At 40.0% G+C, this 27,728-nt stretch overlaps 1 protein-coding gene across 1 annotated transcript; it reads left to right on the top strand.

Moving 5' to 3' along the window:
- The first annotated feature begins 64 nt into the window (after positions 1 to 64).
- On the top strand, positions 65 to 23,685 carry LOC134206495 (uncharacterized). Its single transcript, XM_062682223.1, has 3 exons — positions 65 to 551; positions 920 to 5,325; positions 23,503 to 23,685. Exons 1-3 carry the CDS (start codon positions 65 to 67, stop codon positions 23,683 to 23,685), a joined length of 5,076 nt encoding a protein of 1,691 aa, XP_062538207.1.
- The last annotated feature ends 4,043 nt before the right edge of the window (positions 23,686 to 27,728 follow it).

The raw sequence follows: 27,728 nt of genomic DNA, 5'->3' as shown, positions 1-27,728 counted from the left end.
CTGCTTTGCCATTAAGTAGACAAATTTCTAACAATCCACTACAAATGAGCGATACAATCTACTGATGGAAATTGCCAGTGAAACATCGTCAGTGGCTGACCTCGAAGAAGAAGAAGAAGCTGGCGAAAGGATAAACAACTGGATAAACGACGAGAGGAACATTGACCAAGTAGCTGTAAAACATCCGGCAGAACCCGCCATAGCAAACCCGACCATCTCAAGACAACGCAGTATCACACAACATAATCCAAGAACTATCAACAATATCTATCAAACTGAACCATCCATCCGATTGAATCGACCAATTGTTCCGGAGTTTAGACGGTTAAGGATTCGCGAAGAGGATTCATCAGCTCATATGGCAGAAGATTCTGCCAACAATTTAACACACAGTCAAGTTGTAGCACGTCAAGCTGTATCACGAGAACTTCCGGCATTCAGTGGAACACCCGAGGAGTGGCCTTTGTTTTTGTCTTCTTTCATGACCACCACCAACATGTGCGGATACACACCGGAGGAGAATCTGGTGCGTCTACAGAAATGCCTTAAGGGTAAGGCACACGAAGCAGTAAAATGTTTGCTGATGCATCCTTCTAATGTTTCTCAAATCATCTCGACACTAAAAATGCGATTCGGCAATCCAGAGGTCATCATACACAATTTGATGGCAAAATCAGCTCTACTCCCGCACCTAAAATCGATAAACTGGATACAATTATCGAGTATGCGCTAGCTGTGCAAAATTTGTGCGCGACCATTGAAGCTTGCCAGTTAGATGAATACACATATAACGTAGCCCTACTACGTGAATTGGTAGACAAACTTCCATCATCTATCAAATTCGATTGGGCAAGACACAGGCGGAACGTACCGTGCACTAATCTTTCCACGTTTTCTGTTTGGCTGTATGAATTCGCAGAGACAATTTGCCCGCTAGCTGCTCTGCCAAGCGAAACAAAAAGTTACCGAACTTCTAAAAACAACCCGGTTTTCGTAAACACTCATTCGGAAGATATTGACGAAATACAGTTGTCTCAACCATCGATTCCAGTTCCGCACAAACAATCACACATTTCCTGTTCGGTGTGCAAGGGAAGTTGCACCAGCGTCGAAAAATGTAGAAGTTTCGTAGAACTTAGCTACAATTCAAAATGGGCTACTCTCAAGGAATTAGGGCTATGTAGGAAATGCCTGAAAAAGCACAATGGACCATGCAGGTCTCAGCAAATATGCGGAAAAAATGGGTGTGAGTTCAAACACCATCGTCTCCTACACAACAGCCAACGGGATGTTATAATGGAACCTAGCACCATGAACGAATCTGATTGTGCGAACATGACAGGAGTGAATCCAAATATAACCGAAAGCGAATGCAACATCCATCATAAGGCCACTAATAAGGTGCTATTTCGCGTTGTTCCTGTGATATTATACGGACCGGAGAAGCGTTTGAATACGTTCGCTTTCCTTGACGATGGATCCTCCCTTTCGTTCATTGACGCTGCGCTGGCGACCGAGCTCAACATCGAAGGACGGCACGAGCCTTTGTGTCTCAAATGGACAGCGAATAAATGTCGGATGGAAAATGAATCAAGGAACATCTCCTTGCAAATTTCAGGCAATGAGGAGAATCATAAGATCTGCACCATTCGAGGAGTTCACACGGTATCAAGTCTGGAACTTTTCCATCAAACAGTCAACATGCAAGAATTAGAGGAGAAATATCAACATTTACGTGGAATTCCTATTGCCTCATACCAGGATGTGCAGCCACGCCTTCTTATAGGCATAAACAACGCGAATCTTAGTTATTCTATTAAAGGAAGAGAGGGACAGATGTATGAGCCTATTGCATCGAAAACACGACTAGGATGGGTGATTCATGGAGGATCAGAGGAAAATGATGCGTTTCTCGGATACCACAGTATAGATACATGCTCCTGTAATGGAGACTCTTCCTACAATTTAGGCCAAGCGATGCGGGAGTACTTCTCATTGGAGGGACTAGATATTTTGAAACCCGAAAAGCCATTATTATCAAAGGATAACGAGAGAGCGCTGCAGATTTTGTCAACGATAACCCAGACAAACACCGGGCATTACGAAACACCGCTTCTTTGGAAATATGATGATTTCCGTTTGCCGAACAGTAAACCTGTTGCACTAAAGCGTTATCACTGCCTAGAAACTAGAATGCGAAAAGATCCCGAATTAGCTGCTGAGGTACGAGCTAAGATAGACAACTTTCAACGAATGGGATATATAAGGAAGCTAACTGAAGGTGAAGAAAATGATATAAAAAAGCAACGTGTGTGGTACATTCCCATGTTTCCGGTATTCAACCCAAACAAACCGGGAAAGACACGTATCGTGTGGGATTGGGCTGCAAAAACAAATGGTATATCTCTGAACTCTATGTTGATGAAGGGGCCCGATCAAGTCGTCCCTTTGAACGAAGTTTTATATAAGTTCCGAGAAAATAAAGTAGGAATCAGCGGAGATATCAGAGAGATGTTTTTGCAGGTGTTGATTGCAAAAAAGGACCAATACTGCCAGCTGATTTTGTGGAAAGAAAATCAAACGGATGAATTGCCCAGCACCTTCGTCACCCAAGTGATGACCTTCGGAGCTTGTTGTTCACCAAGCTGTGCGCAATATATAAAGAACATGAATGCGGAGAAACATGCGGCAAAACATCCTAGAGCAGTAGAATCTATTGTAAACAGACATTATGTTGATGATATGCTGGATAGCGTGGAAACAGAGGAAGAAGCCATACAGCTCGCGAAAGAGGTTCGGTTTATTCACGCTCAAGCAGGGTTTGAAATCCGTAATTGGTTGTCTAACTCGTCAACCGTTCTCCACACGCTTAATCAAAGGGAAGCAGGCTTGAAGAGTCTGAATGTCGGTTCAGAATTGGGCACAGAAAAAGTGCTTGGGATGTGGTGGTGCACAAAGTCGGACAACTTCACCTACAAGCTATCATCTAAACATGCTGCTGAACTGCTGGCGGGCGAGCGTAAACCTACAAAAAGAGAAGTTCTGCGCACGCTAATGTCTATATTCGATCCTCTTGGTTTGTTATCAAACCTGCTCATCTTCCTCAAAGTTCTCATCCAAGAAATTTGGCGTGCTTCCATCGACTGGGATGATGAAATTCCCGACAATTTACAAGATAAGTGGGAATTATGGTTACGTATTCTCCCAAAAGTGGAAGACGTCAGCATCCCTCGATGTTACCGTTCATTGACCGTAATAGGTCCAAATACTCTTATTCAGATGCACACCTTTGTAGATGCCAGCGAGCTGGGATACGCTGCAGTGGTGTATCTCCGATTTCAACAAGGGAGTGTTGTTGAATGCTCTATAGTCGGAGCGAAATCACGTGTAGCCCCACTGAAATTTGTTTCCATACCAAGATTGGAGCTGCAGAGTGCTGTCATCGGTGCAAGGCTGGCCAATACAATATCTAAAGCATTATCTTTCCAAATCCACCAACATTTCTATTGGACCGATGCTCGCGACGTACTGTGCTGGCTGCGATCAGACCACCGCAGGTATTCGCCATTCGTAGGCTGGCGAGTAAGCGAGATATTAGAAACCACTGAAATACGCAATTGGAAGTGGATCAGCTCGAGGAATAACGTTGCTGATGAAGCGACAAAGTGGTCGCGAAATCCAAATCTCAACTGCAGCAGTCGATGGTTTAGAGGACCTGAGTTTTTGTGGCAGTCGAGCGACACTTGGCCTTTGGAGCCATTAATTTCTGACGGTACCAAAGAAGAACTTCGGGCAAGTCTGCTGTATCACGGAATAGCAATGGAATCACTTTTTCACGTGGAACGATTCTCATCTTGGAAACGTCTGTTACGAACAGCGGCAACAGTTATCAGATTTGTTACTATTCTACGGAGTAAAGTTAAAAGAGGCAAGCCGAAAACAGGACCCCTCTTTTCTGAAGATTTGCAACAAGCATCGATCCTATTATTCAGACAAGCGCAAAACACTTCGTATTCGGATGAAATATGTCTACTTGCACAAACAGAATCAGGAGGAAAAAATGTTCCAAAAACCAGTCCCATATTCAACTTAAACCCTTTTCTTGATAAGAACTTTGTAATGAGAATGCACGGCAGGATCGGAGCATGTGATCATGCGACAACAGATGCTCAAAATCCGATTATCCTTCCAAAAGATCACTACATCACAAAGCTAATAATAGAAGACTATCACCAGCGATATCATCATCAAAATCACGAAACCGTCCTTAACGAGCTTCGCCAAACATTCCGAATTCCGAAATTGCGAGGATTGTATAAGAAAATCAGAGTAAACTGCCAGGTATGCAAGAATCAACGGGCTTCTCCAAATCCTCCTCCAATGGCAGACTTACCAAATGCTAGGTTGGCGGCATTCGCAAGACCTTTTACATATATTGGTATTGACTATTTCGGACCGTTCAATGTGCTGGTGGGTCGAAGGCATGAGAAGCGTTGGGGAGTATTAATAACGTGTTTGACTGTGAAGGCAATACACCTAGAAATCGCACACTCGTTAAACGCAGATTCATGTATAATGGCACTGAGGAATTTCATGGCAAGACGGGGGGTGCCTATTCAAATCATTAGCGATAGAGGCACAAGTTTTATAGCGGCAAACAAAGAATTAGCGGAAGCTATCAAGGAACTGGACCAAGAAAAGATTATGCAGGAGATAATCAGCCAACAAACGGAGTGGAAGTTCCTACCACCAGCATCTCCACACATGAGAGGAGCCTGGGAGAGGCTCGTGCAAACAGTGAAGAAAAATCTGCAACGGATGAAACTACCACGATGTCCAACTGATGAAATGTTACGAAATTGTCTAATAAAAATCGAAAATGTAGTCAATTCTCGTCCCTTGACACACGTTCCGATTGATGATCCAGAGGCACCTGTCCTAACACCCAACCACTTTATTTTGGGCTCATCTAGTGGTCTTAAACCTGCTATTGGCTTGAGTGATGGCGAAGTAGTATTACGGCGAGCTTGGCGAGCGTCACAGGTAGAAGCCAACATATTTTGGCAACAATGGTTGCGTGACTATTTACCAGATATAACCAGGAGAACTAAGTGGTTCAACAACGTAAAGGCGATAGAGGAAAACGATATAGTGTTGATAGTAGATCCAGCACTTCCTCGTAACTGCTGGCCTAAGGGTCGTGTTATCGGAGTAAAACGCGGAAAGGACAATCAAGTAAGGTCAGCTGTAATTCAAACTTCGACCGGCATCTACGAGCGCCCTGCAACGAAGATCGCTGTACTAGATGTTCGTCGCGAAGAACAGGTAGGCCAGGTTTCTGGCTTACCCGGGGGGGATTGTCACGACCCCTCGGTCGGCGCAACTCACTAGGGCGCTCTCATACGATCGAATCATGGTTCTCTTTCGAAGTTCGAACCAGAAGGATGCCAAGTAGAATGACAAAGAGGAGAGAAAACGTGCGATACAAGCGAGTGAAAGTGACATGCAAAATTTTCTTAAAATTAGTGATTTTCTTAAGCTGAATATTAGTATTAAATGAAAATCTAACTTTAAGGTATCAGTTTCAAGCTACTAGTTTCAAATGAATTAAAACTAAATGAGTTTTTTTATACTTATCTACAGATAGTTCGACACAGTAGCATAATATAACCTTGAATTCTGATAGAAATAGAAACAAGACTACGGTCTGCTGAATTACATTGAGTAGGTGAATTTATAAACATTAGTGTACCATATTCTTACAAATGCTGTTTCTAGGTTCTTGTAGTAATATACAAACGTACAGAACACCTTTGAATTTGAATGGCAATAGAGAACTAAACGTAAGTTGAAATGAACGCTAATGACATGCCAAGCCTAAAATGTATATATATATTTTTAGGAATTTTTTAACCGTTTTCAATAAACGCCGTTAGGGAATCGGAATACTCTTGTTGCCTTCTTCTTGTTGACAGGTGTCAACAAATGGTTTAATCAATAATTGAGGTTGGATTTTTTTTTGGAATAGACTCGCAGGAAAGCAGGAAAAAAATATTATTTTCAAATTAATGTAGTTGTTATCTCCACTTATTTGTATTAATGTATCCATATATTTGTTATAAGGCTCATTAAAAGCTTACTTCCACCGGAGACGAGCCCACCTGGGGTTGAAAGTCTCCTTATAAAGATGAAAAAAGCTTACTTCCATATATCATATAATTTCAAATAGACCGTTGCCTTAAATTTTAAGGACAAGCCTCCCGAAATATAAAACTAAGCACACATGCATTTGGGGCCCTCCTTAGCCGTGCGGTAAGATGCGCGGCTACAAAGCAAGACCATGCTGAGGGTGGCTGGGTTCGATTCCCGGTGCCCGGTCTAGGCAATTTTCGGATTGGAAATTGTCTCGACTACCCTGGGCATACAAATATCATAGTGTTAGCCTCATGATATACGAATGCAGAAATGGTATCCTGGCTTAGAAACCTCGCAGTTAATAACTGCGGAAGTGCTTAATGAACACTAAGCTGCGAGGCGGCAATGTCCCAGTGTGGGGATGTAATGCCAATGAAGAAGAAGAAGAAGACACATGCATTTTCAAGGGCACAACATTCAAAACGGAAGCAATGCACATTTTTATTTTTTCATGCATGCTGCGACGCACTGAGGAGTATTTCAGCCCAAATCCTGGCCAAAAGTCAAAAACATTTTTTTTAGATATTCCCAAATTATTTTTCGTTTTTGTACTATCAAATAGTAATACTAACTTGCCATGGGAACTTTGGAACAATCTTGGTTGATTGTAAGCAATGCTGGCTGCCAAAACTTCACCATAATTTACATGCCAATTTAATCGCAATTGTCCATAAAAAAAAAGTTCACGTTTTATCGTGTTTTTCTGGATTTTTAATGATTTTCAAGATGAAAATCAATATAAGTACTAATAATGAGGATATGTAAAATGTTTTCAAGCATGATTTGATCTAAAATTGTTTTCAGGTGATCCTTAATGATAATATTAATTGGTAGCTTTTTTCTACCTTTTTTTTACAAAAATATGATTTACAAAACAAAACTTTTGATTGGGTTCCAAACCCGATCAAGCAACAAAATTGTCAGTGTCGAAAAGATTGAAGTTTTCTTAATAAGCTCCACGAAAAACATTTCACGCATCCTCACGCAATCGTGACTTGTTTTGATTTGAATTTAGTGAAGATTGATAGAAAAAGTTAGATTTTTCTAAATATTTAATTTAAGTATTTATGATTTTGAGCGACTAAGTTCACATAAATGATTGCTTCCAGAAGAGTTAGACTTTAATAAACGATCCATAAAAAGCATACGCATTTTTCGGATGTAAAAAGTTATTAAGCGGTTGATTTGCACCTAGAATTTATTTGATTTGCTCCAGTGTAATATCGATGCATTATCCAGGGACTTTAACATTATCCGATGATAAGTTTACATAGTCGAATTGAATAAACAAAGTACATCTTTCCGGAAAAGAGATTATCATAAAAATCATACTCAGAGGTAGGCACCCCTCGTCGCAAGCACGCTGTAGTTCTCAAAGGCAGCGTACTTGTGCCAAGTGGTGCTCTATCAAATAACAATAACTGACCCCGCCAGTGGTCATATATCACTGCTACATCAATACAAATAGCACAAAGACAAAAAAGAATACGCTTCACTGCTTATTGTATGCATTTAAAGAAGACAAATGATTGACATAGTTTTGGCCACGCTTTTACACTACGTACTCCTATGTGCGACGCAGCAAAGCTGGAATAATGAAAATGACAGTTGTTCGTTGCTTTCTTATTGAGTGTGCCTTCAAAACGCGAATGTATTTAATTTTGGATTCCGGCAAGCTTGTCAATCAAAGAAGCTTCTATAAAAGTGATTATCACTCATAAACTAAACTTTTGCCAGATCAGTCGAAACTTCAAATTCGGACATCTGACAAATCAATAAAAATCATGCTAGATTACATACGTACCTACATATAAATACTTGATGGTAACTGACAAGATACCTAGTTGTCAAGTTTCGCCTGAACTCAATAAAATCTACTTTTGGTATAGGTGCATAGTAACTGCAACATCAAGATTTTACTCTGCAGACCCACGTCAATGATCTGCCTGCAAAAGACTATTGCAACCGCTAGCGCTAGTACCCGTAAGCAGGCACAGCTGGCTCTGACATTTGTTGACCTCTCGTCATGACTTGCACTGATCTCTCGAAGTCAGCCATAAGTAGGTTAAGCAAACCGCTTGGAAATAAAAGCAAGAAAGAAAATATTGTCGACCTATTGGATTTCAATGTGCAGTCGTTGCATGTATTGTCCTATCGTTGGCCTAAACTGAAACGATGGGCAAATCTTAAGTAATGTCACTACTCTACGAATTTAACTGAATCGCATCCAGAAACGATAGACACACCCCGCTCCCAATTGTATCGTTTGCCTTCATAAACACCTTTCAATCAATTTGCCTCAATCTGTACGTACGAATTGAAGCATGAATGAATTGCCGCCGCATCGTTGTCTGATATTTCCCCGCTTCGATATTGATGAATCTGAACTGCATGGGGTACGAGGGGTGGCCAATAGAGGTGATCACCTCTAATTGCCATAATTTTACATAGAGGAAAACAGTCAACTGTTAGATGAAGAAACATGAACATTTTTGCAGAACTTTTGTCATTGGTATGCGAAACTATAAAGAGAAACAGCTCATCAATGCACAAGTTGAGCACATTTAAAAAAACGACTACCTATGTATTCAAATTATGTGAATTCGAATTAAATTTGGTAGTAAACAACATTTTACTCGTTAATTCCAATAAATTCATGCAATGGGTTTTTTCAGACGGACTGAAAATCTGCTTACCCAACGAATTTTAAAATTAAAGCGGGGCCCCTTCATTTATTTTAGATTTAAATTAATATTCCGTTCATAAGATTTGTGCATATTTACAGAACGTTCATATTGCCTAGGCCATTGGGCTAAATTTTACTCGTTCAACGTAATGATTCGAAATCTATGAAGGATTGCGAAATGGAATTTATTATTCTGATGTTTCATCACTGAAATATATGCTATTACTTACTCCATAGTACTACACCTATCCAAGATCAATCTTCTTGAAATACAGATTCCAGTAGTAGATGTGAACGATCTGTGACTATTCTAACGTCCCATTGAATGGGACTCCTCCCTACAGCAGCATCGAAAGAGGTAAAGACATGAATCAAACAACCTGACGATCGCCTCACGTACCTTCATACCGCGAGTAGCGCTCCGTGCGGTCTTATTAAACAATTTGACCGACTCACCGAGATTATGACCACTTCAATAGATGATGGTGATTACACACCAATTGAGCCGATTTACGGAATGAGTTGTTTTATTGTCTTTTTTTTTCTCCGTATACTCTTCGCATGTAAGGTGGCGAAATTTTTGCATTAAAATAAAAAGATCAATGGGTTGCTGCCTGTATTGAGTTGTTGAATGGCCATGACTGGCACTTGTAAAAGCGGATCGTTGACACAGATGCAAAATTGTTGAGGAAGAGCACCTCAATGGCGATTTGGCAGATAACGAGGGTAGTATGGGAACATGTGAATAGGACATATGCAATCCAACTCCAGATCTCCAGAAAGTCCACGAGAGGTTTGGACCGACTGAAAACATCAAAGCCCCTAGGGTTTATTAACAACCAAGAAAGCTAGAGAGCTAATTAATTAATCCGTAAAAGGCCGAGACAACACTCACTTCGTTCAAAGTGCTCGTTCTCAGTAATGCGCTGACCGATTTTCATGACCTAGGGCATTTCTCAAAGGGGATTAGTAGGGCTTTCTTTTGACCTTGGTACCTCCCCGCGTTCATAAAATTGAAAAATGTTCTTTTTCGTTATTTTTGCTATTATAGCCAAATTCCTTCAAATATCAAGCAGAAGTGAGTTTGAACGTTTCCATTTGGGGTTGACCAACTACCAGGAGAGCTATTTAAACACGGTGGTGAGGCACTGGCTAGAGCGCTGCACTGGGTCATTACCAAGATTTGGGATGAGGAAGTTTTGCCGCAGGAGTGGATGGAAGGTGTCGTGTGTCCCATCTACAAAAAGGGCGATAAGGTGTAGCAACTTGTAGCAACTACCGCGCAATCACATTGCTGAACGCCGCCTACAAGGTACTCTCCCAAATTTGATGCTGTCGACTAGCACCAACTGCAAGGGAGTTCGTGGGGCAGTACCAGGCGGGTTTTATGGGCGAACGCTCCACCACGGACCAGGTGTTCGCCATTCGCCAAGTACTGCAGAAATGCCGCGAATACAACGTGCCCACACATCATCTATTCATCGACTTCAAAGCCGGATATGATTCAATCGATCGGGACCAGCTATGGCGACTAATGCACGAACACGGATTTCCGGATAAACTGACTCGGTTGATCGAAGCGACGATGAATCGGGTGATGTGCGTAGTTCGAGTTTCAGGGGCATTCTCGAGTCCCTTCGAAACCCGCAGAGGGTTACGGCAAGGTGATGGTCTTTCGTGCCTGCTATTCAACATCGCTTTGGAAGGGGTAATACGAAGAGCAGGGATTAACACAAGTGGTACAATTTTCAATAAGTCCGTCCAGCTATTTGGCTTCGCCGACGACATAGATATTATGGCACGTAACATTGAGAAGATGGAGGAAGCCTACATCAGACTGAAGAGGGAAGCTAAGCGGATCGGACCAGTCATCAACACGTCGAAGACGAAGTACATGATAGGAAGAGGTTCAAGAGAAGACAATGTGAGCCACCCACCGCGAGTTTGCATCGGTGGTGACGAAATCGAGGTGGTAGAAGAATTTGTGTACTTGGGCTCACTGGTGACTGCCGAAAATGATACCAGCAGAGAAATTCGGAGACGCATAGTGGTTGAAAATCGTACGTACTTTGGACTCCGCAAGTCGCTCCGATCGAATAGAGTTCGCCGCCGTACCAAACTGACAATCTACAAAACGCTCATTAGACCGGTAGTCCTCTACGGACACGAGACCTGGACGATGCTCGTGGAGGACCAACGCGCACTTGGAGTTTTCGAAAGGAAATTGCTGCGTACCATCTATGGTGGGGTGCAGATGGCGGACGGTACGTGGAGGAGGCGAATGAACCACGAGTTGCATCAGCTGTTGGGAGAACCATCCATCGTTCACACCGCGAAAATCGGACGACTGCGGTGGGCCGGAGACTTGGGAGACAAAATGTCATTCAAATGAAATTATGTCAAATGACACGTGACATTTTGGAGAGTTTTCGTTCTCAAGCTTCAGATGTTATATTTACAGCAATGTACCTTTAGCCGAAAATATAAGACTATTCAAACATTATGAGTACATAAAAAATATGGAACAAATTTAGCTTATGAAAAAAGTGTTGAACAATTTGTGATATGCGGATGGCATTTCTAGCACTGTTTCTCATAGTGACATTTTGGAATTCACGAAAAATTCTTAAAGTGTATGTCACAAGGCATATGCAGTGAGGACTTCAAAAATGCTTTCGACATCTATTAACACTCTTTCCAACAGATGCTAAGATACCAGACATGATATGCGACACCAATCTTGCTGCATTTAACTCACCCATCCACGTTCTCGCAAAAGATCTACAGTCATGGAAAAGCATATGTTGTGTTTCAAACTGGGTCTCCCGTAGCTTTGCGAACCAAGGGGTAGGATGGCCAATCCAGAGATGGCCCCTACTGCCGTAATCTGACAAAGTGACGTATACGCTATTTTCCAAAAATGGTGTTAACGAGTAGTACTCATCGTACTCTTTAACAGAAAAATGGAAAACAAGTATGTTGTAAAATGGCGCATACGTCACTTTTTCAGATTACGGCAGCCTAGCAGCACAATCCAGACCGATTTGGTTGCAACAACTCAAATGTTACTAAATCAGGTTGCAAAAACTTTACTGCGACATGCCTGCTGCTCGAGGCGAGTTCGATTCTCGTCCCGATCTAGGATGTTTTTGGGTTGGCAACTTGCCACACAAGATATATACTCACTCATGCAATGCCGGGCATAGAAAAGCTTTCAATTTAAAACTGAGGAAATGCTAATAGAATACTAAGTTGAAAAGCAGACCAAGTTCTACTTGGAATGTAGAGCCATTGAAGGAGAAGAGGGGTTTCAAACTAAACTCAGCTCGTGCTGAGTTCAAAGATATCAGACGATACTGACATTCTGGAAGTCGCAAGACATTTTCAAGTTTAGGTCGCAAGATCTATCAAGAAAAAGCGCATGTCTTCTATCAAAAATCTTCCCAACAGTTCCCTAGATCTCTGTCAAGATGAAACAAATTTTCCGCATTTCAATATACCGAAGGCAATCCAAAACATTCATTAGCTCAGGTCATCAGACCTACAATCAAGTGGAAGCGTAAGACTCAAAACTAGCTCAGGTTATCCTGATTAGACCAAAGATACCAAATGATTCTTTTGAAAAAAAAATTGCGGGCCTGATAGTGGCGTTATTTTACAATTTGCGAAACGTACTAAACTTTAGGTCTCAAGACCTCCAAAATGGTCTCGCTATCAATCATAACACTTCCCAACACATTCTTAAATGCCTGACAAGATATGTGATACTTATCTTGCACATGCTACTTGCTTCATTTTAATACATAGAGGCCATCCAAACAATCCTTTAGTTTAGGTCATTAGATCTACTGATGATATGATAACCTGAACTCAATAATATTTTGGTTAATATTGGAGGCAGAGCTTCAAATATTCGATTATTTTTTATAAAGCCCATCGGCCTTCTTCGTCATTTCAATTGTAAACATATTCGGCTCTGAAACGTCAATTTTCAGAATGAATATGGTAAGGGTATGCGATAACACACTTTTTCGTAACGAAACGAAACGAAATAGCATAGATTTTATTTGTTATTTAGTGGGATACTCAATTATGTATCCACATCTGCCAGGCGTATACGCAGATAAAGAATTGTCATTATTAGACCAACATTTGAAAAGGGCGTAATAGCCAAAATTTATTCCTTCTGATTCTTCGTCTACTCATTTTGTTTATTTATTTACTTGTCTTCGAACTAATCGTACAGACAGATACTACTAGCCAATTATACTACTTTAATTATACACACACTTGGTCATATTATAATCAAAATAAACATACACTTCATTAAAACGTCGACAACAAATATCAAGCGGGTTATTTTGTGGTGAGCTGGAAGACGTAGGAAATCTGTATCGCAGGAACGTTGATGATGATAGCAGCGTCGGACAGTCAATGTTGTGGATCAGGATATCGAACAGAAATAACCGTTGGAAGAGGGTTCTCCTGCTAGCCAGAAATGACAAATGAAAAACTTCTGAGCATTTCGTTTTATAAATCCAAGCATTGCATACGCCTTGGTGGTGGTTATAGTTATGTGCATATTGAAGTTGAGCCTGGAATCTAGCTGGCCGCCAAGGTCCTTGACGGTGCTGACTCTTGTGATTCTGGCGGCAGACATATTATAATTGAAGACAGACGGACTTCTCGATCTACTGAACGATTACATATATAGCATACATTTGCTCACTAGAAGAATCCTGTGCACCTTTGTAAAATGCACAAAGATATGTATTTCAGATTGTATTTTACAGACTCATAGTCGTATATACAATCAGCTCGACGAACTGAGTTATTGTATGTGTGTCCTTGTATATGTGTTTGTGCATATGAGAACAGCTGCCTAGATCAGTATGAACTGAAAGCAATCATAAGTAAAGAACTTTCAGCAATTTTAATGATCTTTCAACCCGTTCTGGATTTTTTTTTACAAATTCCATGCGAAGATCTAGAAATGCCCACAACTCTGCAATGCTCCTCACATATTGTGCAAATAGTCAAAGAAGAGCTTAGTTTGGTTAACTGTGCAGTACACATCGTAATTGCTAATCATGATTCGTCGAGAAACAGCAAATATGCACAGCTCACTAAATAAATAATCTTCTTGGGATACAAAAAAGTTATTCTTATTGTATACTTGCTTCGCAGTTCCCAATATATGACCAATAACGATGCTGGTCACGTCTTTACAGTTAATTTAGGATTAGGAGAGGAAAATTAGTTTAACATTCATTGTTTTAAGAGACCAAATGCAAATGCAAATAGTCAAAAAAATATCACAACATCTAAATTTGAATCTTGGAAATACTGAAGACGTTTTATAGAAGAAAACTAAAACGTATTTGTCGACTCAGAATGGGGGTTATGTAGGTAGTAAGCGTTAATAGAACAATTAGCATAACCTAAAGCTTTGAAAACTTTTATGATTTCTCGCTTAACTTTTCAAAAGGACCTAAGTCACATTTTTTTCATGAATTAGTTTGAATAGCACAACCAACAGAACAATATGAAAGCTATCGATTGCAGTATTCAAATTAATTCATGAAAAAAATGTTACTTAGGTCCTTTTGAAAAGTTAAGCGAGATTTAGTTCAGCGGCCCAGCCAAAATTATTGATAATATAAAGTATGGTTTAAGTTTAAATTTGTTTCGAAATTCCGCGGAATTCCGTAAAATTTCGTTAAAAGCTAGTTTTTGCTAGCGAATTTTTTGCAATTTTACGAAACGAAACGAAATCAAGAAATCAGATTTCGCCAAGCTCAAATTCCGCGAAATTCCGCGGAATTTCGTTTCGAACCACCTGAAACGACATTTTTCGAAATACCGCATATGCTTAGAATATGGGTCAGTGAGTATTTATTTGAATTTCACAAATTATTAAATAATCGTAAAACTGAACACATGTTTGATGATTTAAATAAATACACGCATAGATCTAATCCCGTCGTTCAATTGAGGGTCATTTTTAGCGCCAAATGTCAGTATATTCTAATTATAGGCTAATTATGTTTTTTTCACACGCAGTTACCATACTCAGTGGTAATTAATTGAATGAATTTATGAAGAAGTAAACTGAGTAAGTCATTCTATGTTTTGAATAATCAAAACACGGTTGTCAAAAGTCGGATCGAATGCGCTTCATGAAAGTTAATATTTTAGGCTCTGATTGGAGGCATTCAAACACATAATAAGTCACCTCACAAAACAAGCCTCACATTGATGCAACACCTAACGAATTTCATGACCCTACGGTTTTTTTAACCTGGAGGACAGGTCTCACATAATCTGGCAGGTATTCAAGAATCACCACCAGGTACCACATATCTGGTCATGTATCTAAGCAACTGTTGAAAGAGTTTTGATGATATGACCTTACTGATACTATGACCTAAAGATCAGAACATTTTGCATGTTCCAGAACGACGCTATGAGTAAAGTCGTAATGTGCAGATCCACAGAAATCATATGATCCGCATAAACCATTTGATATCTTTGATTTGAGAAAAATAACCTGAGCTTAGTTTGAAACGCACATTACGCTTCTACATGATTGTAGATCTGATGACCTGAACTCAATAATATACTGGATGGTCTTGCATGCGCTGAATTGTAGGATAACGGATCTCAGAGTCTATTATATAGAGCAGCGATTCTCAACCTTTTTAATGAGAGGTACCCCTTCGAACTTTTGCATTAATTGAGGTACCCCCTATGTATTGCTGTAAAAGAAAATAAGCATAACTGAAAATGAACCTGAAAACTAACGGCATATAGCCCATAGTTTACTAACAACGTATATCCCTAACGGCTCTCCATGAAGTAGGCTGAAATGTTTGTTATTCCGTACAACTTTCGAATTTACATTAAGATTAATCATCAAGCTTCCTACAGGACTATTGGAGGCTTTTGAGCCCCGAACCAATTGAAAGTAGGCTTCTGCGCCTCTTGAAGGAAGGCTTCCGAGCCTCTTGAAGGAAGGTTTCCGAGCCCCTTGAAAGGAGGTTTCCGAGCCTCTTGAAATGAGGCTTCCGATTCACTTGAAAGAAAGTGACCGATCCACTTGAAATAAGGTTTCTGAGCTTTTGGAAAGGACGCTTCCGAACCTCTTGGAAGAAAGCTTCCGAGCATCTTCAAAGGAGCTTTCCGAGCCTCTTGGAAGGAGGAATGCGATCCTCTTTGAAGGAGGCATCCGTGCCTTTTGAAAAGATTCTTCCGAGCCTCTTGAAAGAAGCTTTCCGAGCCTTAAAAGAAGGCTCCAAAGCCTCTTGAAGAAGGCGGCCAGGTCACGAGGATTCCGGGCCTTATGGAAAATACTTCCGGGCTTCTGAAAGGAGGCATCCAGGTCACTTGAAGAAAGCTTCCGAACCTCTTGAAGCCTCTTGTCTCCTGAAGGAAGCCTTCCGAGCATCTTGAAAGAAGACTTTTTCCAAGCCTATTGAAAGGAGGCTTCCAAGCTTCTTAATACGAGGCTTCCAAACATCTTGATAGGAGGCGCCGGACCCCTTAAAACGAGGCTTCCGGGCATCTTGAAAGGAAGCTTTTGGGCCTCTTGAAGAAGGTTTCTGGGTATTTTGAAAGGAGATTTCCGGGACTCTTGAAAAGAGGCTTCCTGGCCTCTTGAAAGGATGTTTCCTGGCCTCTTTAATGAAGGTTTCCTGGCCTCTTGAAAAAAGGCTTCCTGGCCACTTGAACATAGGCTTCCTGGCATCTTGAATCGATGCTTCCTGGCCTCTTGAACGGAGGTTTCCGGGCCTCTTGAAAGTAGGCTTCCGGGCCTCTTGAAAGGATGCTTCCAGGCTTCTTTAAAGGAGGCTTCCGGGTCTCTTGAAAGGAGGCTTCCTGGCCTCTTGAATCGAGGCTTCCTGGCCTCTTGAAAAAGAGGTTTCCGGGCCTCTTGAAAGGAGGCTCTTAGAAGTAGTCTCACGAGCCCCTAAAGGAAGCCTTATGAGCCTTTTGAAAGGAACCTTCTGAGCCTCTTGAAAGAAGGCCTCTTAAAACGAGGCTTCTAGACCTCTTGAAATAAGTCGTCCAAGCCTCTTGAAAGGCCACCTTCGAGCAGCTTGTAAGAACGCTTCCGATGAAAAAGAAGAAGTAGCGTAGAAAGATGCTTCTTGCAACGAAAAAACCGAGCTTTTCGAAAAAAAAGGCCTTCATGGCTCTCAAACGAAGGCTTCCGAACCTTTAAATTCTAGATTTTAGTTAGGAAGCATTTGCTTAACATATTCTTTAACATTTTGTTGTTGTTTATTGTGGAGGTCATGCTTCAATTGGCTTTGATTTCCTGATCGCTATACATATTATGTACAAGACAATGTCCGCCATTACGCATTTTTGTTCGAGGTACCCCCTGCGGCTAGCAAAGGTACCCCCAGGGGTACATGTACCCCAGGTTAAGAACCGCTGACATAGAGTTACGCAAAGAGGATCTTCTTACACTTATTCTGAATAATGCTCTTGTTATTCTGTTGCCAACTTACACTTTTGTTCAACCCTTCAAGTGACTTCACGGGAGCGTTCACTTTTAAAGCTTTTTAATTCGATAACCTAGTCACCCACAAACAGGAACAAATTATGGTAAAATCCCAACTTTTGGTTGCTTGGGTAGTCCTTACAATCTAAACTTCATTTTGCGACTTTTAGAAAGCCGTTATGCGACATGCAGAATATTTTCGTAAAATCGTCTGATATCTTCGAAATTGTAGCATGGTATCCGCTTCTATATGGTTGTAGATCTGACGACCTGATCTCAAGAACGTTTTGGAAGGCCTTCGGTGTTGGAATACAGCAACATAACATATCTTTACAGAGATCTAAGGATTTATTGGGAAGAGTTCTGATAGATGCTATAAACCTTTTGAAGGTCGCTACCACATAGGCCTTTCGACCTATACTTTAGAACAATTCGCGAATTCTAGAATATCACTTGGTGACAAGCCAAATTTTTCCACATAAATCATCTGATAGCTTTGAACTGAGCAAATGACTTGAGCTTGGTTGTAAATAAACACGTATCACGCTTCTACATGATTGTAGATCTGAAATTTTAAACTCACCATTTCACTTATTGTGCCAGTGAATTTGAGTCTTACGCCTTTTATTACATTCACAATACGGTCTAATTTGTCTCTCACTTCGTAATTTGGAAAGCAGTTTTCTACAGTTTTTGGACGTGAAGTGAATTAATTGGTAGTCAGGAATGAAGAAAAATTTAAAACTCAGTAAATGAATAGGTTTTAGGAGTGATAAAATCAAGAAAACAGTGAGAAAAGAGTGAAGTGAAAAATCAAGTGGATGTGTAAAAAACGTAAAAAAGCAGTTTTCAGCGTTTTTCCAGCAATTCCTCAGTAATTGTTAGTTTAGATAAGTGAAAAATTAATATGAAAATGCAATGCAAACTGCATTAGTATTAGTGTGGATTCGATTAAAATCATCGTCATTATTGGATTGATTACGGTTTATAGAGCCTTAATGGCAGCATAAGAAACCAGAAGTATATTTACATGTAATGTAATTGTTGTGTTGTTATGGTTCAACCGACCTGGGATTATTTAATAACCATATCTTAAATATAACAGTATATCTTACATCGTAAGCATGATTCTGATCTGACTTTATAACATGCTATTTTACATGATGCGGAAAATCTCACCAATCAACTGTTGACATGTTAAATTATTCAAGAGCAAACAGAATTACGCTTACGGTCTCTTACGGTTTTGCGATTAATTCTAATTCTATTTGTTCTTGATGAAAAATCGATTAGTTTTTTTTTGCTAATAAACTGTCAATATATATCAACTATACATTCCATTTACTATTTCGCGAATCAAAAGCACTCAACAAGTTGCCAATTTCCGTTACATTTCCACTTGCCAATATTCGAGAAGACACATAAACCCGGCATATTAAGGAAAATGTCCTTCGCCAAAAATTATGGCACGAGCTTTGCGAACCTACACTATGCCTACTATATTGGAATGGAAGCGCTATTATGATTCTTGCATACCAGTAAAAGCTCATGCAAAGCCGAAAAGCTTTTTACTCACGATAAAAAGATACCTATCGAAAGCTTTATCTTGGTCGACAAAAAAGCTATTCCTCACAAAATGTCAGCAGTCCAAAGTACAGATTCTGTTGCTTGACGACATAACAATACAAAAAAAAGCTGTTTGTTTTCAAACTAAATCGTCTGCCCGGCAGTTCAAAGTCCATATTTTCCCTTTTTTGGCCACAACAAATCACATATAATGCCTAAACTATTGTGATGACAACTCTCATGTCAATATTTTAACTATAAGTTGAATCTTTTTGTAGTGTTATATTACATTTACATATACTACTACATGGGTCATGTCATATTTGTGTTTCATACTTGACTTGACTTGAACTGAAATAATTCATCGCTTTCTATACAATTTCTAATAAGACTTCGTTAGTTCATTGAGTTGGTAGATTTATCCAATTCTTACTTTTTATTATTAATGGTCCGAATGAACGGCTTTTGTACTTTAATTAGTTAATTCTAGCATTTGCGATAGTGTCGATTGTTAGTCTTAGCCGTCGATTGAATCCCGTAGCATCAGCATCGTATAATCTACATACGCTCATAAATGCACCGTGACTCACACATCCTGTTCAAGTGAAATCGTTGGATCTGCATTTAGCATGACGATTTAGTACTCAATAATTTAGAATAAATCTGTGTGCGTAAATGATTACCATCATATAAATAGTATGTACATTATCATTAAATAATACATATTATATTATCATCTTTGATTTATATGAATACCAAGCTATGTGTATAGGGATTTTATTATTTAGGAATTATCGTTGCTTGTACAATTGGAAACCGTGGTAGGTAATTATATTATTTTTTGTAGTCTCCATTTTATTGTGGCAACATTCCAAATTTTCAACCCTCGAATTTAAACAAAAAAATGGTATTGATATATTGGATATAAGGTTGACAACTGTAAATGAACAATCTCCAATACATTTTTAACAGTTTGCGGTACGGTTATTAGACAAATAACAATATGTTGAATGGGTTGTGAGGATATTTCACCATAAAAATCAGCCTTTTTTGCATGCAAAATTTGTGCTCAATAGTATGATGAAATGTTGACAAGTAATGCAGGGAATAAAGAACACTCTAAGGACAGCATGTTATATATTAGGTGCTATGGTTAAATCGACCGAAAATTGATTGATAACTGTAACGGAAAATGTGACACCTAATCTTATACTTATTATTATTATATTATTATTATTTATTATTATCATTATTATAGAGTTTTGGCACTTTCTCAGCAATCGTGCTGGGAATTTTCACCTACCCCGGGCAATCTGAATGCCAAAGGGGTTAGGCTCTGTGGATCTCATTCGCCGGTTGACTTAAAATCCTATAATAAACGTTTGCACCGGATGTATTAGTGATGGTGTTTAATGAGATAGTTCCAGCTCTCCTAAGGATCTCAGAAAATATTTCGGAACGATTCCAGTTGCTGAGATTACAACCGGAATTATACGCACGTCCTCCAGGTGCCACATCTGCTTCAACTCCTCCGCCAAGTTGTGATACTTCGTTATCTTGTTGGAGAATGTTGTTTTGACATTATGGTCTGGCGGTACAGCAATGTCGATGAGGTTACCCGCTTCATCCTTTTGTCGTAGACCACAATATCGGGCCGATTGGCAAAAATGAGGACATCCATTATGATCTCGCGATCCCAGTACAGCTTCACGAAACTATTTTTCAGAACCGGAACAGGCACATATTTGTAGTAGGTATAGGCGACAAACTGGTCAACCAAGTTGTGCTTTAAAGCAAGCTGTTAATGCACAATCTTGGCTACTTCGTTTTGACGACAGAGACAGGCTGAATCAACTAAGGCTGAACACCCGGCCCGGATACAATATGCTCGATTCTCTCTCCTACTGAATTGCACTTCCTGCAGCGGTCCTCCACGTTTTCGTGCAATATATAGTGCCGATAGTTCTTCGTCGCAATTACCCGGTCCTGGATGGCTACCATGAATCCTTCTGTTTCTGAGAAGAGTTCACCCCGCACCAGCCACTTATTCGATGCCGCTTTGTCAATATATTTCAGCTCCAGTTGATGGGGTGCGTCCCATGCTACTCCTTCTGCGTCCACGATGCGATCAATGATACTTTTATGCCCAGGGAAATCGTAGATGCGTGCCCAGCTTTGTAGTAGATGCGTGATCTTACCGCACGGCTAAGGGAGGTCGTACGAAGCAACTAACGTTGATAAAAATTCTTCTAGTGCTTCTGGGTAAATAAGAATCGCTTGACATATACGCCTTGGGCAAACAAACATGGACGGTTCACTGAAGCTTCATTTATGCTTATTTGAAATTTGAGTGAGTTCTTTCTAACAATACTTAGTGATGGTTCTTTCTAACAGTACTTACAAAATTCACTGAAATCGGATTAATACTAAACGCGTGTAAAAAATCACGTAAAAATATCTCGTGAAAAGAATTTCCTAAAATGAGCTTAGTTCCTGTAATTCGCGAAAAAATCACGAAGGTTGAAGAAATCCATTTGATGAAAAAACATGTAAAAAGCAGCTCTCGAGTCACAATAAGTAAAGAAATGGTGAATATCAGAAAAACAAAATCATTCAGTTTTGGCCACATTCCCTTTTGGCAATATAAATAATTCAAACGAGTTGCCAAAATCGAATGGGTTCTGTAATGTGTTACCACTTCATGATAAGGGTGCTAAACGCTTAAACAACACCCAATATTAAAAAGAAGGAGCAATATACTGTTCAATACAGAAATTCGACCAAACAAACTCTTCCCTTTAGCAAATTGAAATGAAACCAAAATGTGCATACAATTAATTTTCTACGCCAACCCTAGCTGAGCAAATCAGAGCTTACAATATTAATCTTCATGAAATAACTTGCGATTTTCGACTATCATCGTATGATTAATCACAAACAACATATAGGATGACTCAGTCAACCTATTTCTATATAGACTCGATTGATTGCCGCTGAGAATGGTTCTCGAGTACGAAAGAAACATAACCAAGCTTGATTTTATGAACAAATGTAGCTGAAAGTGCTGCACGGTTTAACATCGGGCACTGTTTCTACGTGTTTTATCAAGAGATTCATTTGGAAGTATGAGGGGCCGTCCAGAAACCATGGGGGAGGGAGGGATTTGTCAAATGACCACGATAAACCACATGGGTGAGGGGGGGTCTGACGGCCGAGCCACGTGATTTTTGCTATTTTTTATTATTTCAATATTCTAGAACAACATTTGAAATGGGCGTAACAGCCAAAATTTATTCCTTCTGATTATTTATCCACATATATAGCTATATATGTGGACAAAGAATCAGAAGGAATAATCACAGACAAACAGACGTAACACTATAGAAAAAACCATCGACCATGACTTTAACGAGCAATTTGAATTTGATTGATTGAGCGTTTCACAACTAGATGCGCTAGCGTCGGAATCCTTCGAGTTTGACATCTCACTCTAGCGCCTTCTGGTGACAATGTCATACGAAACTTTGTTTCGTGTATCATGCTCGCAAGATGGTGGTAGAGGAGTTGAGCGATGGATTTTTCAGAAAAATGTTCATGCTGTTACGTCTGTTTGTCTATGGAATAATGTTTGGCTGTTACGCCCTGTTCAGATGTTAGTCTAAATTTGATGACGCAAAAAGTTTTCAGCAAATCACATTGAGTACAATCCTCACGGAACCAATTGAGTTCTCCAACTCCAGAATCACCAACACTAATGTCACTGTGTAGAATGTATAAAATAAAAGTACCATCGTCGGGGGTGACAATGGGTCACATGGGTGACGGTTTCAAGTACTTAGAATGCTTGTAGAATAGATTGAATGTATCTGAGGGCAAGAAGACTAAAATATAAGAGACCATTTTGAACCATTTGACTATCCGACCTCCAGGCTGCCGGTGAGAGCGATGACCCATTCTCACCCACCAGATCCATTTGTAACGGTCTGCTACTTTCCGCACTATTTCATATTTCAAAGTAAAATATAATAATAATAAAATATATATAATTGTTTTAAGAACCATTTGTAATTAAGCTAGATGCACTAAAATAATTCACGGATTATTGATAGATGGCCAACAAAATGCATAATAGAAGTCAACTGTGGAAGTCGTCTAAAACTGATAAAAATATATTAGTAACCGCCAAAACGATGACGAAGGATTTAAAGACTTCTGAAATTGTCGTCATTTCCAATCTAAGTCGGTCGTAGAGTAGAAGTTAGTCCGGTGATCTCAGTTTTTATAAAGTTATAATTCAAGGTGAACATATTTGACATTTAAAATATATCTTAGCCTAAAAGTTCTTAAATAATTGTAGTCAAAATCTAAATTGACGTGAAAGTGAATGCTAAAGTGACTTTTTATTTTCATTACCACCAGGTGTTCTCCATCACTAAGGTCGAAACCTCTGCTCTAGTGAACTGTAATTTCAATTACAAAGGTAATACGGTGCATGAATTCATTTCTTAAATATATTATTCTAACACTATCTTTTGTTGGACCCCAGCGTCCAGCGGACGCCGTTTGTACGAGCTACAAGCTAGCCATCGCATTCCGCCATCTTGGCGCATTTAAGGCGCACGTGGTACCATACCGAAGAGGACCTCGCCACGGCCCGCCAGTGACTGGTAGACAAACGGGGACAGAGGAAGACCGGCCTGCCTGCGTCCGCTCGCGGATGATCGGGTAGAGTACCGAGAAAACCGACGCCCTCCCCCGCAACTTTATTTCGGCCTACCTTTGTAGCGAGGATCCCCGGTGACGCAACGGTTATAAGACGTCAGGACCTATCGACATCTAGTACGCTAGTTGTTGTGCTGCCAATTCATCGCACGGAAACGGTGCGTCCCGGTTGACGAACCGCAACGATCGAATTGAAAACCCCTGCGCAGGTATGTCCGTTCCATGGCCATGGTTAAACACACACGCACACCCTTTCCCTACACTTCACACTATCACGGAAACATGAATCAATATAAGCAAGAATGAATTCAACATAACTTACCGTTCATTACTTTTATTTCATACTCCAAGAGCCCTGCGGTTATTGTGTCCGCCCAGGAACTTCTTGCTGTCAGTTCACTTCGCTTTACGTTCACCTTGACTCAAGTACGTATACGTTGCGATCACTGCGGTCATTCTGCGAGTTTGCCTAGGTTCACTTCTATGTAGTTGCGACCATCTATTTACGTTAGCTCATAACAACCGTTGAAAATCCCTAGAGATTAGCACTCATACTTCAGACTAGTCGGGCAACGAGATTAAACACATGACCAGTGGTCTCTCGGAAACGAGAGTGGCGCATAAACCATTGCGTTAGCGGCTTTCTTACGGCAGGAAAGATTAGACGGTTACACATTGTCACCCCCGATGACGGTAGGTGGTAATCCAGACCTTACGAGAGGAGTACAGCGGATTCTCGCATACTTTTATTCATTTGGAGAACTCAATACGACAATTCTTTTGGAACCTTCTCGAAGTTCTAATCATCAATTATAAGATTTACAAAAAAGAACAAATGCTCTAAAAATGTGTAGAAAGCCTTTGCCAAAAAATAATATACAGGTTTCTAGTACAATCCCATATTAACCTTCCGGGACTACCGGGATTGTTGTAAAAAGTATGGAAAAAGCTCGCTATTCACTCACAAGACGAACGGTACTGCATGAGTGATCTAGAACCATGCGAGTCCCCGAAGGTTAAAAAACAGATCAACCACCTAGTTGATGGTGCCTTTCTCGCACATTGTTGGTTTTTACTTGAAAAGTTTAAAAAAAATGTACAGAGTGATTCAGAAGAATTTTGCATGTAAACTTCGTTGAAACGGAACAAAAAATACATACTGGTGGATTCAGTAGAATTTGTTTTGAAAATTATAAAGACTTTTCCGTGAAAATTTAAAAAAATCGGTTGAGATTTGCAGAGAAATTTTCAGAAAAATCTTCCGTGGTAATTCAAAAGAATTTTACAGGAAAATTAATACGGGATATTTCTGGATAAACTGAAAAGTTTTTCCTGGAACATTTTCAACAACAAATAAATTCAGGAACAGAAGAAAATATATAAGAAATTGGAAACGTTGTAAAATAGAATAGAAAACTAGATTTTAGGAAAGTGGATAATCGTGCGGAATGGCATACTATGAAGAAAATTAAAAAAAATAGAACAAAAACTGAGAACTATAAAAATTAAAGAAAATTATTTTTTAAATTAAAAGAAAGATTGGATAAGAATACTGATGTACAAAACAACTTCAAAAAAATCACGTGGTTTCTGTATCGGTTTCTCAGAAAATTGCTATTCTGTGGAATATACCGATAAATATATTCACTGACCCATATTCAATCAGAAATTGACAGTGTGTAGCCAACTATGAGCGTGTTCAAAAGTGAGCAAAATAAAATAGGAGAACTTCACAAAAAAGTATGTTAGCAGAACTAAAATAATAAAGAACCACAATAATAAAAAAACAACACGTGAAAAACGCGCAACTCCCGAAAACCTCCCAAACATCGGGTTTAATCTTGGGTTCAAACATGTACGCTTGCACACGAGAATGCACTATTTCGAGCACTTTGAAACTTGGATTCTGTCAGGAGTAACCTTAACGTTTCGCAACCTTGTTATAAATATCTGCAATAAGAGAATTTTACCAAACTTCAATGAATTTATGATTTAAAAAAATTGAAACATGTTGTGCACATTTTTTGCGCTTGCATAGCGAAGCGTTTATAGAGATGAAGTCTTGATTCATGCCTTTCATTCACGACGTCTTAGGTATGAATCTGGTCTGAGCGGAACGTTTTGTTCCATTTTCAAGGTTCTGAATTCTTCTTAAGCAATTCTTCTTAGGATTTCGGGATTCTGCACCCGCAAAAAAATGTTTAGCTTTTATTATAAGTATATATTTTTATTAACGAGACTTTCAGCCCAAAGACGGATCATCTCGCATGCACTCTTTAGCTCATATTTCTAAAAGTTTATGATTTGATTTTTCTGAAACGTTCATAATATATTAAATTTATTCTACTTACTTCGAGGTGGTACTTAATAGACATACCGAGAATCTGAAGCGAAGTTCTGGATTGCATAGAGATTTCTTTATTCCAGGGAGAGAGGAGTTTCGACATTTTTGAAGAACCTTATGATCAACGGAGCTTTAATTCTAGTTTCGTAATTTTTCAGATTGTAAAAATTGAAGATTTTGTCTTTTATGAGAGCCATGTAGTTTATAAGACTTTTATGCTTTAGGATTTATGTGGTCATTTCCGGCGTATTATTTATATGTACATGTAGCAATCTATATAATAAAAATGAAATGGTCTGTGTTCGTATCCGCATAACTCGAAAACGGCTGGACGGATTTTCTTCATTCCTTCAGCAGTTACGTTCGTTATAGTTTCCGACGGGTTTATATGATATTTCCCAATGTGAAAATCATAAGCAAAGTTGAGTAAATAGCAAAAAAATAAAACAAAGATTCGTATGAGAATTTCGCATAGGCAGTTCACAACACGCATCAACGCCTACTATGCAGGACAACGTCTGCCGGGTCAACTAGTATATCAACGGTTGGATGGATTTTCTTCATTCCTTCAGCAAGTATGTTGGTTATCGTTTCCGACGGGTTTATATGATATTTCCTCATGCGAAAACCACGGGAAAAGTTGAGGAAATAGTGAAAAACTAAAATCATGATTTGTATGGAAATTTCGCATGGAAGTTCACAACGCGCTTTATCGCCTACTATGCAGGACAACGTCTGCCGGGTCGACTAGTTATGAATAGAACCCCTACTTTCTACTAAAATTCCTATTAATTTGGGGTTTGGGTTTACAACCAGTTCTTTCCCCTCCTCCACTAAAAGTCTGTCTTTGAACTTTTTGGAATCAACACATAGATTCACGGCACGGTAAATGCTAGGTAAAGCGTACCATTTGTACTTCGCGTACCTGAAGGAATAAAATAGATCCCATCTTGCGGTCCTTAGCCTCTTACCCAGCAACTCCTATCCCTACCTCCCCGTGGTCCTGGCCGGGATACGAGCAACCTTAGGGAAGATCGGGTAAGCAACCCCGGTGGGAACTATGGTCGTATGCTGACAGGGAAGGGGGGGTTTGCTCCTCTCCGGAGGTGCAAATCTTACTGAGCGTCTGTCTACATGTCATGATCAGCTCACAACAGCGTCTGTTCTCCATGTTAGGGGCGGCTGATCATCGTCCGAGTGCCAGCGAGGGACTCTAAGTGAAACTGTGCACCATGGTCCACCTGAAATAAGGACGAATGGTCCTCGGGAAATTTAGGGGGTTTGGTGTCAGGCCCTGCAAGCCACCCTTAAAAAAAACTCACGGAACGAACAATCAACAAGAGAGTACGGACCAACCATCGGCGAAGACCACTGCGACGAAAAGGGACTAGCGATTGGAAACTCGGTTCGTGGAACTGCAAGTCTTTCAACTTCATCGGGAGCACACGCATACTCGCCGATGTGCTCAAGGACCGTGGAATCGGCATCGTAGCGCTGCAAGAGGTTTGTTGGAAGGGATCAATGGTGCGAACGTTAGGTACGAACGAAGAGGTAATCATACCATCTACCAGAGCTGCGGCAACACACACGAGCTGGGAACAGCTTTCATAGTGATGGGCGATATTCAGGCGCGTGATCGGGTGGTGGCCGATCAATGAAAGAATGTGCAGGTTGAGGATCAAAGGCCGGTTCTTCAACTTCAGCAT

This window comes from Armigeres subalbatus, chromosome 1 (assembly GCF_024139115.2).
Source record: "Armigeres subalbatus isolate Guangzhou_Male chromosome 1, GZ_Asu_2, whole genome shotgun sequence".
NCBI lineage: Eukaryota > Metazoa > Arthropoda > Insecta > Diptera > Culicidae > Armigeres > Armigeres subalbatus.
The sequence above is the reverse complement of the archived record's forward strand: the minus strand, read 5'-3'. Positions and strand labels throughout refer to the sequence as shown.

Coding starts and splice junctions, on each gene's coding strand:
- LOC134206495 (XM_062682223.1), top strand. CDS start 65: ATGGAAATTGCCAGTGAAACATCGTCAGTGGCTGACCTCGAAGAAGAA. Junction 552..919: donor TCTACAGAAATGCCTTAAGG/GTAAGGCACACG, acceptor ATGAATTCGCAG/AGACAATTTGCCCGCTAGCT. Junction 5,326..23,502: donor ATGTTCGTCGCGAAGAACAG/GTAGGCCAGGTT, acceptor GTTGGACCCCAG/CGTCCAGCGGACGCCGTTTG.